General features: G+C 39.3%; 1 protein-coding gene across 2 annotated transcripts in view; it reads right to left on the reverse strand.

Moving 5' to 3' along the window:
- Positions 1–14950, reverse strand: part of IL13RA1 (interleukin 13 receptor subunit alpha 1) — a 68331-nt gene that overhangs the window by 5298 nt on the left and 48083 nt on the right. For both annotated transcript variants that reach the window (XM_049871228.1, XM_049871229.1), the window contains exons 9-10: positions 14592–14688; positions 12437–12521 (exon numbers count right to left, since the gene is read on the reverse strand). In XM_049871228.1, coding sequence (XP_049727185.1) covers positions 12437–12521; positions 14592–14688 — 182 coding nt within the window. The remainder of the gene's footprint in view (positions 1–12436; positions 12522–14591; positions 14689–14950) is intronic.

A 14950-nucleotide genomic window follows, 5' to 3' on the forward strand; every position in this document is an offset into this window, starting at 1 on the left:
AATTTATGAACAACAACTGAAAGTAGGAAGGGCTTGCACCTTCAAATAGTGATTGAGTGAAGAAGAGGTGCATGATACAGTCTGGGAGCAGTCTAGGCCCCATGAACTCTCAAAACTAATCATCTAAAGCTCCCTTCCAGATCAAAGCCTTGCTCAGAGGAGAAACCAATGGGAATAGACACTAAATTGAGCAGGACAGGGATAAGAGAGACAAAAAAAGAAAAGTCCAGATAAAAGTAGAGGTACAGGGCCAGGAGATTTCAATAAGTAATTTACCAGACTTTTGAACAATTCTCAAAAACAACAGAATATGGAATTCTCTAGCCATAAAATTAGCAGAGAAAAAACTATCCTAAATCAAGTCTCCTTCTAAAAGTCCCGGGAGATTAATATTATGTAAAAATGAGCAACAGAATAATATTTTTACAGAATAAAAACATGCCAGAAAGTCTCCTTCTAAAAGTCCCAGGAGATTAATTTTATGTAAAAATGAGCAACAGAATAATATTTTTACAGAATAAAAACATGCCAGAAAGATAGGTCCACAAAAAATAGATGAACACTATAATCTAATACTTTAAAACACATTAAGAAGTTACATGATACAAAAAAAAATTACATGATATGGAAGAATATCATAAATCAGAATCAGAACAACTCAGAAATGAGATGATAAAACTAAAAAAAGAATTAGAAATACAAGAAAATAATCATTTCAGAAATGAAATCTAAGCTAGAAAGACACAAGTGTAAATAAACACAACAGATAATACCTTAAAAGAAATAGAAGACAAAAGGAAGAGGTTCTTAATCAAAGAGGAATGAAGATGGATGAAAATGATTCAAAAGGATGTGACAAATATAGAAGGCAGGCAAAGAAAGCAAGGGATCAGAATAACTAAAGTCTGTAAGTCAAGAAAATTTTTACTGGAAAAAAAAAAAACCTTAAGATTTGAAACTATATACTGAAAAGACACAAATATCTCAGAAAAATCAACCCAGAATGACCAACACCAAGCTAAATTCTTGTAAAATTATTGGACTTTAAGAAAAAAAAAGTGTTTCATACAAAAAAGAAAATTACTACATTATCAGCAGACCTTGAAAACAACATCTTATGCCAGGAAAAAAAAAACGGACATATTTAATTTAAGATACTCTGGGTGACACAAGTGGTTTTTGATTGGTTTGAACACACCCAGCAGCTTCTCTGATGAAAATGTCTTGTGATCTGCTTCCATAAAGATTACAGCCAAGAAAACCCTATGGAGCAGTTCTACTCTGTAACACATGGGGTTGCCATGAGTTGGGGACCGACCTAACGGCAGCTAACAACTACAACAAACAAGAAAGTGTGAACCACGGATCTTACATCTAGCCAAAATGACTTTCAATTATAAATGCAGCAAACTCCATCAACATGTAAATAATTCAGGAAATGCTGGTCCATTGAGTCCTTCCTGAGGAATCTCCTAGAGCTTCAGACAACCAAAATGACCGGAGGGACACTGACATAAAGACTGGTAGTAAGTATTACTATACATCCAAACATAGAAGCAACACTAAATGAAGGCTATAAGGGCGGAGATAATATTGTATATAATGGCTACATATGCTGACAATACAGATACTACACAACTTAAAAAAGGGGGAGAGAATAGGGAGAACATACTGAAAAAAATTTGCTCTTTTCAGTAATCAGTAAAAATTATCTCATAATTTAGCTAAAGTTCAGAAGTTCCTTCAGTTCTATTTCTTTCTCATCAGTTCATTTTTTCTCACCAAATATGATCATTTTATTAAAACATATTGCATAATATGACTGGTTAAAAGTATGGCCTGGAGAATCCGGATGGCTGGGTTCAGATTCCAGCTCTCCTACTTGTGAACTTTGGATCTTAGCTCTGTTATGTACTAGCAGTGTCACACTGAGCAAGTTTACACATGATCCCTCGGTGTCTCACCTTCTCCATCGGTATACATGGAGATAATAGGTCCTCACCTCTGCATGGCGCTTAGAAAAGTATCTGGTATATAGTAAAGGTTCAATGAGAATGAGCTCTTAGTATTGCTGTTACTATTCCATTTATCAGAAACCCTACTGGCATAGTGGTTAAGTGCTACAGCTGCTAACCAAAAGGTTGGCAGTTCGAATCCACCAGACGCTCCCTGGAAACATTATGGGGCAGTTCTACTCTGTCCTATACGGTCGCTATAAGTCAGAATCGACTCAACGGCACTGGGTTTTATTCCATTTATCAGTAACAGCATTTATTTCTCTCTGTTGTTCACATAACATTAAATATGGTTATGTCTAATGACAGGACTAAGAGTGATTTTATTTTCTCTGGATTATATGTATTTCTAACTTTTCCACTTAAAAATTTTCTTGAAATATTTGCATGCATTTAAAAGAAAAATATTTTATTTTGAAAAACGAACCCTGAAAATTCCACTTTCACTGGTTTCTGGTCATTAGATCTCCTGCTGAGCTGTGCTGGACAGGAAACAAGTAATCTGTTTCAATGAGGTGAACACTGCAGCATAATTTTCAAAGAATATATTAATCTTTTCAATTGCCCTTTTCAATTCCTAAAGCGTGGATTACTCTTTCATTTTCGCCCTTTATCAGTACCAAGCTCTTCTTCTGGGTGCTGCTTCTATGAACAAAGCCATGCAAGGTACAAGGAATAAATGCAAAGGCTCTAAACCTATTATCCAATTTTGTAAATGACGTGCCAGTCTAATTTTAAAATCACTTGTAGAAAAAAAAATAAATCCACCAAACTGCCACTCCATAATTTGATCCTTATACAACCAATTTTTTTTGCTCTATTTATTTAATTGTGCTTTAAGTGAAAGTTTACAAATCAAGTCAGTCTCTTACACAAAAACCCACATACACCTTGCTACACACTCCCAATTACTCTCCCCTAATGAGACAGCCCGCTCTCTCCCTCCACTCTCTCTTTTCCTGTCCATTTCGCCAGCTTCTAACCCCCTCCACCCTCTCACCTCCCCTCCAGGTAGGAGATGCCAACATAGTCTCAAGTGTCCACCTGATCCAAGAAGCTCACTCCTCACCAGCATCCCTCTCTAAACCATTGTCCAGTCCAATCCATGTCCGAAGAGTTGGGTTTGGAAATGGTTCCTGTCCTGGGCCAACAGAAGGTCTGGGGGCCATGACCACTGGGGTCCTTCTAGTCTCAGTCAGACCATTAAGTCTGGTCTTATGAGAATTTGGGGTCTGCATCCCACTGCTCTCCTGCTCCCTGAGGGGTTCTCTGTTGTGTTCCCTGTCAGGGCAGTCATCGGTTGTAGCCAGGCACCATCTAGTTCTTCTGGTCTCAGGATGAAGTAATTGCTGGTTCATGTGGCCCTTTCTGTCTCTTGGGCTCATAATCGCCTTGTGTCCTTGGTGTTCTTCATTCTCCTTTGATCCAAGTGGGTTGAGACCAGTTGATGCATCTTAGACGGCTGCTCGCTAGCGTTTAAGACCCCAGACGCCACTCTTCAAAGTGGGATGCAGAATGTTTTCTTAATAGATTTTATTATGCCAATTGACTTAGATGTCCCCTGAAACCATGGTCCCCAGACCCCTGCCCCTGCTATGCTGGCCTTCGAAGCATTCAGTTTATTCAGGAAACTTCTTTGCTTTTGGTTTAGTCCAATTGTGCTGACCTCCCCTGTATTGTGCACTGTCTTTCCCTTCACCTAAAATAGTTCTTATCTACTATCTAATTAGTGAATGTCCCTCTCCCACTGCCCCTCCCTCCCCCGTCTCGTAACCACGAAAGAATGTTTTCTTCTCAGTTTAAACTATTTCTCAAGTTCTTATAACAGTGGTCTTATACAATATTTGTCCTTTTGCAACTGACTAATTTCACTCAGCATAATGCCTTCCAGGTTCCTCCATGACATGACCAATTTTTAAAACAAGGCAATCAACAATAGAATACTGGCTTCTAGATGAAAAACATCAATAATGAGGACAAATCAGCACTCCTGAGACTAACATAACTGGTTTTCAGTTGTTAGTCATCTAATCCTAGAAAACCAGCTTTTTACATAGGCTTTTATATTTTAAAGAAATAAACAAATGCAGTAGTGTAGTGGAACAACAAGTCGCAAGATTTGGTTAAGATATTTTCCACAGTAAATTTTCCATAGAAATGAATGGGAGTTTAATGTACCTAAGCACCATGCAAGAATACTGAAGCTTTTATATACAAGTCAACTAATTTCATGTCCTAGTTCATGTCAGATCAATATTCAAAAGAGGAAGTTATACAATATGAATTGTAGATCCTCATGTCTTAAAATCATAACAGCTTAAAAAAAGAAAAAGTGGAGTGTGGCATGGAGGGGAATAATTTGGTACCCTTTGAGGTGGCTATGAATCCAACTCCTCACTTTAAAAAGATATAATTTAAAGGAAAGAAACACGTATCCTGCTTTCCTAGCAGGAACTGAATTTCAGAATGTCCAGAGTCCAGTTGATGATGGGAAGTAGTGCTTTACAGAAAAATGCCAGCTTATCAATGTAGATGAAATGAGAAAAACTATCATTTCACAACCCCTAAAGAAATCATTGATTCCGGCAAGGATATCAACTAGTATAAAATGAATTAGCTGAAGAGGTGATGGGAGTGCTAACATAACACCACACAGATTATCTTCAGGTGGCAAGAGGGAAAACAAGTGAAGATTGTACAGGGGGCACGCTGTTATCACCCTAAATACGGGATCAATCTTAGCAACCCTAACAGTGTGACAACTAAATAGGTGTTTCCTGATAATAGGGATGACTGGAAAAATTTGAATATGGACTGAGTATGAGATCAAATTCACGAATTAATTCATTTTTAAAGAACAGTAATGATAATTTAGGAAAACATTCTTCATTTTTAAAGACACATGTTGCTTATAAACAGACTCAAAAATAACTAAAAATATACAAACAGCAGAAGATAAACTAGATGACTGGGACTTCCTAAAAATTAAACACTTACATGCATCAAAAGATTTTACCAGAAGACTAAAAAGAGAACTTACAGACTGGGAACAAACCTTTGGCAATGACATATCTGAGAAGGGACTAATTTCTAAAATTTATAGACAACTTCAACATCTCAACAACAAAAAGACAATCCAATTAAAAAGTGGGCAAAGGACATGAACAGACACTTCACCAAAGAAGACATTCAAGCGGCCAACAGACACATGAAGAGATGCTTGTGATCATTAGCCATTAGATGCAACCCCGAACAACAACAAAGATATCATCGTGCCCTGGCAAAAATGTCAATGATTAAAAAAAAACAGAAAAACAACAAATGCTGATGAGGGTGTGGGGAGACTGGAACACTTATACACTGCTGGTGGGGATGTCAAATGGTACAACCACTTTGGAAATCGATTTGGTGCTTCCTTAAAAAGCTAGAAATAGAACTACAATCCCACTCCTTGGAATATATCCCAGAGAAATTAAAGCCTTTACATGAACAGATATATGCACACTCATGCTCATTGCAGCACTGTTCACAATAGCAAAAAGATGGAAACAACCTAAGTGCCCATCAATGGATGAATGGATAAACAAACTATGGTACATACACACGATGGAATACTACACAACGTCAAAGTATAACAAATCCACAAAACATCTCACAACATGGGTGAATCTGGAGGGCATTATGCTGAATGAAATAAGTCAATCACAAAAGGACAAATATTCTGTGAGGCCACTATTATAAAAGGTAAAGAAAAGGTTTATGCACAGAAAGAAACATTCTTTGATGGTTACCAGGGATGGGAAGGGAAAGGCAGGAAAATCACTAGCCAGATAGTAGACACGTATTAACTTTGGTGAAGGGAAAGCAATACACAATAAGGGGGATGTAAGCACAACATGACCAAAGCAAAGGAAGACAATGGGAGGAACACAAGAGTAAAAGGAAACAATGGTAAATACTGTTACATACACAAACCTGTAATAACAAACAATAATTTACAAATGGATACACAGGTAGATATGTAAATTGAACAGGTGTGGGATGGCATATGGGAGTACATAGGCAAGCATATATAGGCTTGGCAGAGGACATTTCTACATACGTATTTGTATGTACTACAAATATATCCATGTATACAGTAGAGTCCACAGGGGGCAAAGTTATGAAAACGTCTTAGTCATAACCAAACACCTTGAGGTACTGGGTCATTGGCCTTGAGGGCTTAGGACCATAGTTTCAGGGGACATCTAGGTCAATTGGCACAACATAGTTTATAAAGACAATATTCTATATCCTGCTTTGCTGAGTAACATCTGGGGTCTTAAAAGCTTCGAGTGGCCATCTAAAATACAACTATTGGTCTCTTCCCATCTGGAGCAAATAAGAGGGGAAGAAAATCAAAGACTCAAGGAAACAATTAGTCTAAAGGACTAATGGACCACATGAACCACTGCCTCCATTTGCCGGAGACCAGAAGAACTAGATGGTACCCAGCTACCACTACTGACCACTCTGACTGAGATCACAACAGAAGGTCCTGGACAGGGTGGGAGAAAAATGTAGAACAAAATTCAAATTCATAAAAATGACCAGACTTACTGGTCTGACAGAGACTGGTGGAACTCCCGAGACTATGGCCCTTAGACATCCTTCAAACCTGGAACAGAAGCCACTCCTGGAGATCACCTTTCAACCAAACAATAGGCCTATAAAGGGAACAATAACGCCAGTGAGGAACATGTTCCTCATAACAATCAACCATATGAGACCAAAAGGGCAGCATGTGCCCCAAAACAAAGTTCAGAAGGCAGGAAGGGGCAGGAAGGATGGGCAAATGGAAATGGGGAACCCAGGGAGGAAGGGGGTAGAGTGCTGTCACATTGAGGGGATTGCAACTAATGTCACAAAACAAAATGTGTATCAAATTGTTAAATGGAAAACTAATCTGCTCTGTAAACTTTCATTCAAACTACAAATGTTCAGAAAAAAAAAAAGATACATGTTGTTGTTGTTAGGTGCCATCAAGTTGGTTTTGACTCATAGCGACCCTATATACAAAAGAATGAAACACTGCCTCGTCCTGTGCCATCTTCACAGTCATTGCTAAAGACACATATTGAAGTAAAAAAGAAAAAATCAGCAGGGTTTGGAAGTCAACTCCAAGTTAAAAAGCTGCTTTCCAATCAGGAATGCAAAACTGTGACCCAAAACCAAACCAAACCCATTGCCATCGAGTTGATTCCGACTCATAGTGACCCTATAGGACAGAGTAGAACCATACCACAGAGTTTCCAAGGAGCGCCTGGTGGATTCAAACTGCTGACCTCTTAGTTAGTAGCCGTAGCACTTAACTACTACGCCACCAGGGTTTCCAAAACTGTAACAGTATTGGAAATATAACTGGTTTCTAAGGAGCAGGGAAGAACAGATCAATTTCATGGTTGAAAAGAGAAATACAGATGTAGAGGAGAGGCAGTTCCCTCTCCACCCTCCTCCCACCACCAAATATGGCCAGGAGCCCAAATAGTCACAAAGAAAAGTAACCAGCAAAGCAAATGGAAGAAATGCTGTTGGCCAAAACGTTTCTACAGTGATTAACAAAACATCATCAAAACACTAGAAACTTTAATGAAAGCTATACTGAAGATTTTATTTCTAGCCCAAAGTTATTGACTCTTAATCCAAGGAAATAACCCATGCCCTTTCTAAACACTCTTTTCTTCCACACTACGCCATCAATAATGGTTCCTAAGTAAAAATTTTAAGAACCATTATTGATGGCGTAGTGTGGAAGAAAAGAGTGTTTAGAAAGGGCATGGGTTATTTCCTTGGATTAAGAGTCAATAACTTTGGGCTAGAATGTGTTCTGGTTCAGATTCTGCAATGAACTCTGTGTGACAGTCCTTGACAAACTTCTCGATGTCTCCAAATGTCCCTATCTCTAAAGGGAGGGAGTTGGACTAGAATCTACAGTTTTGGAAATTTATTACTACAGGGAACTACTTAAACATATAAACATCTGTCTCATTAGATGGTGTCTAGGTCCATATTCATTCTATAATTCAATGAGTCTAGAAGTAAAAGGCTAAGTCTTTCTGCTGCATTTTGTGAGGATTGCTACCATGTTTAAAAAAAAAAAAGTGCATTATTCATTTGGTTAAAAAGCAGGCATGAAAATTTGCTCTGACCCTTTTCCCTGTCTGGCATTTTTATTACACTTTTAAAGCACTGATTCTGTTTAATGGTCTACAACCACCACAAACAAAAACACCGTAAGCTTTTAGTGGTCCATCTTGTCAGTATATGCGCCTCACTAAATTATAGAATTATCTGACTCATCAGGACAAAAACAACATATTATCCTCTACATAGCAAATTGAAAAAAGTGGCTTTTCCATTTCTGAGAAAGATAATTGATCTGATTTTGCTATCAATGTTACCATCATTCACTCAATCACCCAGACCTGAAACCTTGGAATTATTTTTTACCCTCCACCCTTCATCACACACACAGAATTACCAAGTCCTAACGATTTTCCTTTAATAATGTCTCTTTTATCAATCTCCTCCGCTACCACGTAAGTTCAAGTCCCTATTAGCTCTCAGATGTGGATGACTGTAATGTTCTTTGTTCCCTTAATGACTGACACAGGGATTTTTTTTAATATTATTATAAAAGTAATACATGCTTATTATAGGCAATTTAGAAAATTCAGAAAGGTAGAAAGAAAATAATATCAATTACCCACAATCCTTCTGCCTGAGATGATCATTTTGACCCATTTCCTTTCAATCATTATTCTATGTATATATTAGTATATTTTTTATAAAAATTAGGATAGCAATATATGAACATATTTATGATTTTTTTTTTACTCTTATGAGTATTTTGTTATGACATTAAATGCTTGGAGAACTAAGCTTTTAATTTTTTTTTTTTAACTAATACTCCATTGTTGATGTTCCATTGGTTTGTAATTGTTTATGTTAGAAACAAATGCTTCACTGTCCGTCTTCGTACCATTGTTGGAATACTTCCTTAAACTAGATTCCTAAAAGCATAATGGGATCAAAGATTGTCACATCAAAGATTGTTACCTTTTGCCGAGTTGCCCTCCTGCAAAAAATGGCATGGGCGCAGCATCATCTGACCTCCTCTAATTTCACAAGAGGGAAGGAGAATCAAGATCAACAGCCCAAGACTGATTCCGATGAGGCAGAGGTCAGACATGCCTCTTCTCTCCGCCATCTTTATCAATTCTCTCTCTCTCTCTGGGGTGGCTCTTTTTAAGCCCATCAGATGGCAAAACTGACCAATCCCCTCCGTGGGCCACAATTACCTTATTCACACAGTCCTACCCAATCACTTGGGTGGGAGTTACAAGACCATGGGGAGAAAGGGCTCACAAAAGTTATCCATCACATGGCACCTCCAGAAAGGATATATACCATTTTATAGTCCCACCAGCAAGTGTATAAAATGTGCCAGTTCCCCCATCTCCTTGTTAACACTAGATAGTAGCACTTTTTAGATTTCTATTAGGCTGAAAATTTATATTTCCTCAATGCTCCAGTTCATACGTCTTACATATATTAGTGAGTCCAAACATGTTTTCACAGATATTGTGCATTAGTGCTATGGTATTTTAACTAGTTTACATTCTGCTAAGAGGGGTAGCAAACTCAAGTGCCTTTCAAGAGCCTGGCATGTTAGGTCAACATGTGAAACCACAATGTGTAATATAATTGGGAATCGTAGAACTTGTAACAAATTGGAGTGTGTGCTCTGCTTAAGACTCCAAACCGAAAAATTTTAAATGCACCATGCTGGCCAATCAAAATATCTCTGGGGCAAATTCAGGCCTACATTCCCCATTTGCTATCATGCTAGTGCCTTCCTGCTTTAATCCATTCCCTCCAGATTACTGTCAGAATAACATTTCTAATGACATACCATATAAGGTCATAATGTGACTCCAAATCTTTTTGTCACACTCCCCTATCCCAACCCTCTACTTTTTCTTTTTTTTTGTACTTTAGATGAAGGTTTACAAAACAAACTAGTTCCTCATTTAACAATTAATATGCATATTGTTTTTGTGACACTGGTTGCCAACCCCACGACATGTCAACTTTCTCCCCTTCTGGTACTTGGGTTCCCCATTACCAGCTTTCCTGTCCCCTCCTGCCTTCTCATCTTTGCCCCTGAGCTGGTGCGCCCCTTTAGTCTCATTTTGCTTTATGGGCCTGTCTAAACTTTGGCTGAAGGGTGAACCTCACGAGTGACTTCATTACTGTGCTATAAGGCTGTCCAGGGGCCATACACTCAGGGTTTCTCCAGTCTTTGTCAGACCAGTAAGTCTGGTCTTTTTTGGGGGGGTCGGGGGGGGCAGGGAGTTAGAATTTTGTTCTACATTTTCCTCCAGCTCTCCAGGACCCTCTATTGTGATCCCTGTCAGAGCAGTTAGTGGTGGTAGCCGGGCACCATCTCGTTGTGCTGGACTCAGTCTGGTGGAGGCTGTGGTAGTTGTGGTCCACTAGTCTTTTGGACTAATCTTTCCCTTGTGTCTTTAGTTTTCTTCAATCTCCCTCGCTCCTGACGGGGTGAGACAAGTGGAGTACCTTAGATGGTCACTCAAAGGCTTTGAAGACCCCGGATGCTACTCACCAAGTAGAATGTAGAACATTTTCTTTATAAACTATGCTATGCCAATTGAGCTAGATCCCCACCTTCTACTTCTATCATACAGTACTTTTAGGAGACAGTGAAAGTCTTGAAGACAAGCATTCTATCTTACACAAGGCAATGCAGCACCGAGAAAAGCGGAGAGAGAGAACACTGGAATTAGACAATCCTGGTTCAAATCCTACCTTACCACCTGTGTGACCTCAGCTAAGTTATTTAACCTCACTGAGGCTCAATTTCCTCATCCGTAAAATCGGACTAACAGCACCTACTTCATAGAGTGGTTATCAGGATCCAATGAGGTAATATAAGCAAAGTACCTAATTCACTGCCTGGCACATAGTAGGCTTTCAAGAATTGGTTACAGTTGCTGTTAGAGTACTCGTACAACTCCCAACCTCCAGCATCTATCCACACAAGCTGGTGAAATGAAGAAATAGACTGGGATCATCCTAAGGAAAATAACTAACAGTGACTTTCAAAATGTGGCGCACAGACTGCCTTACCAAGATGGGAATCACTTGTGGGCTCCTGTTAGATATGCAGATTCCTGGGCCCCACCCCAGACCTGCTAAATCAAAATTACAGGTGATAGGACCCAGTAACCTCTATTTCTTATAAGAACTCCAGTTGACTGTGACTCAACTCAAGTTGAAGAACCACTGATTGCCATGCTCACCCCAGTAATGGTGTGTAATCTCCCCATCAGACACCTGGTTTCTGGGTCTACCTGCTTAGGGGTGCCCTATACCCCCAAGTCTAGCAGAGTTACCCACTGTCTGTGACAATCACTTGGTGAGAAAGTTATCCAGATGAATCTTCCTGTGATAGCACATCAGCCTCCCTGCCTCCCTTATTCCACCTATCATCATGGCCATTGTGAATTGCCCATTATCTCAAGAATTATTTGGGGATTAAAGATAAATTAAAATTATCATCAACAGTAATACTAATCACTGGCACTTATTAAAAGTGCCGGGCCCACTAAGTGGTTTTTATGTATTAAATTGATTTAATCTACATATTAACACTATGAGCAGGTGCTACCCTCTATTTTACAAATGGGAAAACTGAGGCACAGAAAGGTTAAGGAAGTTACCCAAGGCAAAAAAGATGGTACATGACAGAGCAGAGATTTGAATCCAGCAGTACAGTCCAGGCTGTACTACTTTCCTAAATTAACTACCCTGTGTCTTGTATCACTCATTTAAGATTTATACAGTGATACAGTGTTTTTATTCCTTTATTTAGATAAATGTATTTATCACAGTAACCTCAAATCCTTTTGTTGCCATAAGGTCTCAGGGTTCCTAGTCACAAATTCCGGCATAAGAGTCTGCATGACACAACTATTAAAAGTTGGGGTAGGTTTGCTCTACGTCCATGTCTCTGGAGTCCAGTTTTCCAGGTAAAAGCATGAATGAAATACATTTCAAGTGCTTATCCTATCTACATTCCCCCACATCAAATTTTAAAAATTATCTAAGAGTCGGAAGGCCTGCCTGTTGGGCTAGTTGCATAAAGGAGGCTCCTTCTCCCTGCATGTTTTGATAAAATATGTTCCCTGCCCCAGAGAATGGAGCCCAGTGATTTGAAATGGGTAAAATATTCTGGGGACTTCATAACCAGTGTGCTTGGCCTGAGAGACAGCATTTTAAACCAGCCCTTCTTTCATCTTTTAGATAAAACCTAGTTTAAAGTAACCAATTCCAAGTCCCATAGAGTTACTGCTTACCAGGGTATCATCATTCTGGTCTCCAAACATTTCTTTAAAAATCTTGCCAGGGTCAGGAATTGGAGGGAATATAATGATCTTCAGCCTTTAAGAAAACAGATACTTTGGGTCAAACCTTCTAGCCCACAGGAACATTCCACCTAAATACAGCATATTAAAGGAAGGATTGAACAAAAGACAAGGAATATAAGTCATCTTTAGTGATGAAGCAGTTGTAAAGAAATTTCTAAAACAGGCTATGGAAAACTGATGTCTTAAGAGCATCAAGTTTGGGTGGGGCAAAGGGACTATCAGGAAGAGCAAATTAGTCAGTCGTATAATTTAAATAATAATGGTGCTTTGTTTATAATAAACCAGACAGTGGCTTGCTGTTTATGCTTTTGGAAAAAAAAAAAAAAAACTTCTGAGAACAGGGGATATTCTTGTTTAATTTTTCTCTCTCCTTTTTACTTCTCTCTCCATTTTTGAATCTAACAATGCTCCTTGGTGGACCTGCTCATCTCCCAGGTCCCTGAACATTACAGTGCCCCAGGGTTCAGTCCTTTGACCTCTTCCCTTCCCTTCTCTATCTCACTCTCTGGGTGGTCTCTTACAGTTTAAGGGCTTTAAATCCATTAACATGCCAAGGACACCCAAAATTCTATTTCTAGCCCAGACCTCTCCCTTAATCCAGATCCATATATACAATCAATCACCTATTTAACATCTCTCCTGGTGACCCAGTAGTTAAGAGCTATGGCTGCTAACCAAAAGGTCAGCGGTTCTAATCCACCAGCCGCTCCTTGGAAACCCTATGGGGCTGTTCTACTCTGACCTATAGGGTCGCTATGAGTTGGAAATCGACTGAACAGCAACGGGTTTGGTTTGGTTTTTGGTTATCTGCTAGATGTCTCAAACTTAACATGTTAAAACTGAACTCATCTTTCCCCTAAAGCCAGCTCTCTTCACCAATTTGTCTCAGTAAATGCCACCAATACTCAGTTGTCAAGCCAAAAATTTAAGAGCTATCCTTGAATCCTCAATTTCCTTCACATCTCTACAGACCAACCATAGGCAAGTCTTATCATTTCTAGCCTTCAAAGTATATCCCACATCTGACCACTTCTTACTACCTCCATTGCTAATTCCTAGGCCAGGATACCATCGGCTCTCCCCCCAGACACTGTAATGCCTCCTAACTAGTCCACCTGCTTCCATTCTTGCCCAAGTTGATTCTTCATTCAGCAACTAGAGTGATATGATTTTTTATGACTGTAAATCAGATCACATCTCTCCCCTGCTTAATACCCTCCAATATTTCCCCATCATGCTTAGCATAAAATCTCAGTTCTTTGCCATGGCCTGCATGATCTACTCCCTGCCAACCTCTCCAGCCTCATCTCCTGCCACTCTCCCCCTTGCACACTCAGTGTCACCAATCAAACCAAAACCAAACCCATTGCCGTCAAGTGGATTCCGACTCATAGCAACCCTAGAGGACAGAGTAGAACAGCCCCATAGGGTTTCCAAGGAGTGGCTGGTAGATGCAAACTGCTGACCTTTTGGTTAGCAGCCAAGCTCTTAACCACTGCACCACCAGGGCTCTGGCACATAAATAGGCACTCACTAAATGTATGTTGGATGACTGAAATTGAAATGATGATAAAATATTGGTTCTGTACCCAGCTTAGTAATTTTATTCCAACCTGAAGTATTTACTACAAGAGCAAATCCCAGAAGCAGACTAGTCCCTGTGATGAGACAAAATAAAACATTCTCAAGAAACAAGCCCAACCTAGTGAAGTTCTCTCTCTTACACCATTAAGTTGCAGTCCTCTTTGCATTAATGCCTGACAAAACATTTAATTACTAATAGTCTCCATTTCCAAACCTTCATTTGTTTGAAAGCATAAAGTGAACACAAGGCCTATTCAAAAATTCTAAACGAGTGCAAAGAAAGCAGTGCCTGGACTGAGCCCTGGGCAATAAATGCAACACTTTCCTTACCAGAAAATGGGCACAAGAACACTTCTTTGCCATTCCATACTACCAAAAGCAACATTTGGCTAAAATGCTTCTAATACACCGGGCAAGCATAAAACACCGGCACAAAGAGTAATACCCAGAGCATCCAGGCTAGCAGAAACTGCAGAACCTGTCTGGGCAACTGCCTTACCTTTTTAGGTAAAGCAGAAGGGCTATGATTGCAACTGCAATGATGACTGGAATGATGAGTAATACAGTGATGTACAATGTGGAGTTGGTCTTCTTACCTGGAAAATGGAAGAAAGCAAAGAGAAAAAACCTTTTAGAAATAAAGCAAGAAAAAGTTGTCTTGGACTCGTGAGAACACAGATAGTTCTGGCCCCTACTCCAACCTATTTTCTAAACTCTTCAATAATGTTCTATATCTAAATAGTAAAAAAAAAAAAAAAAAAGAAAGAAAAAGTCCTGCTCTGGTGCCTGAAATTCCCCGGGTGACTAAATATCTTAAGGATCACCTGAAAGCAGGAAATCTTAACTGGTTTCATATAC

This window comes from Elephas maximus, chromosome X (genome assembly GCF_024166365.1).
Source record: "Elephas maximus indicus isolate mEleMax1 chromosome X, mEleMax1 primary haplotype, whole genome shotgun sequence".
NCBI lineage: Eukaryota > Metazoa > Chordata > Mammalia > Proboscidea > Elephantidae > Elephas > Elephas maximus.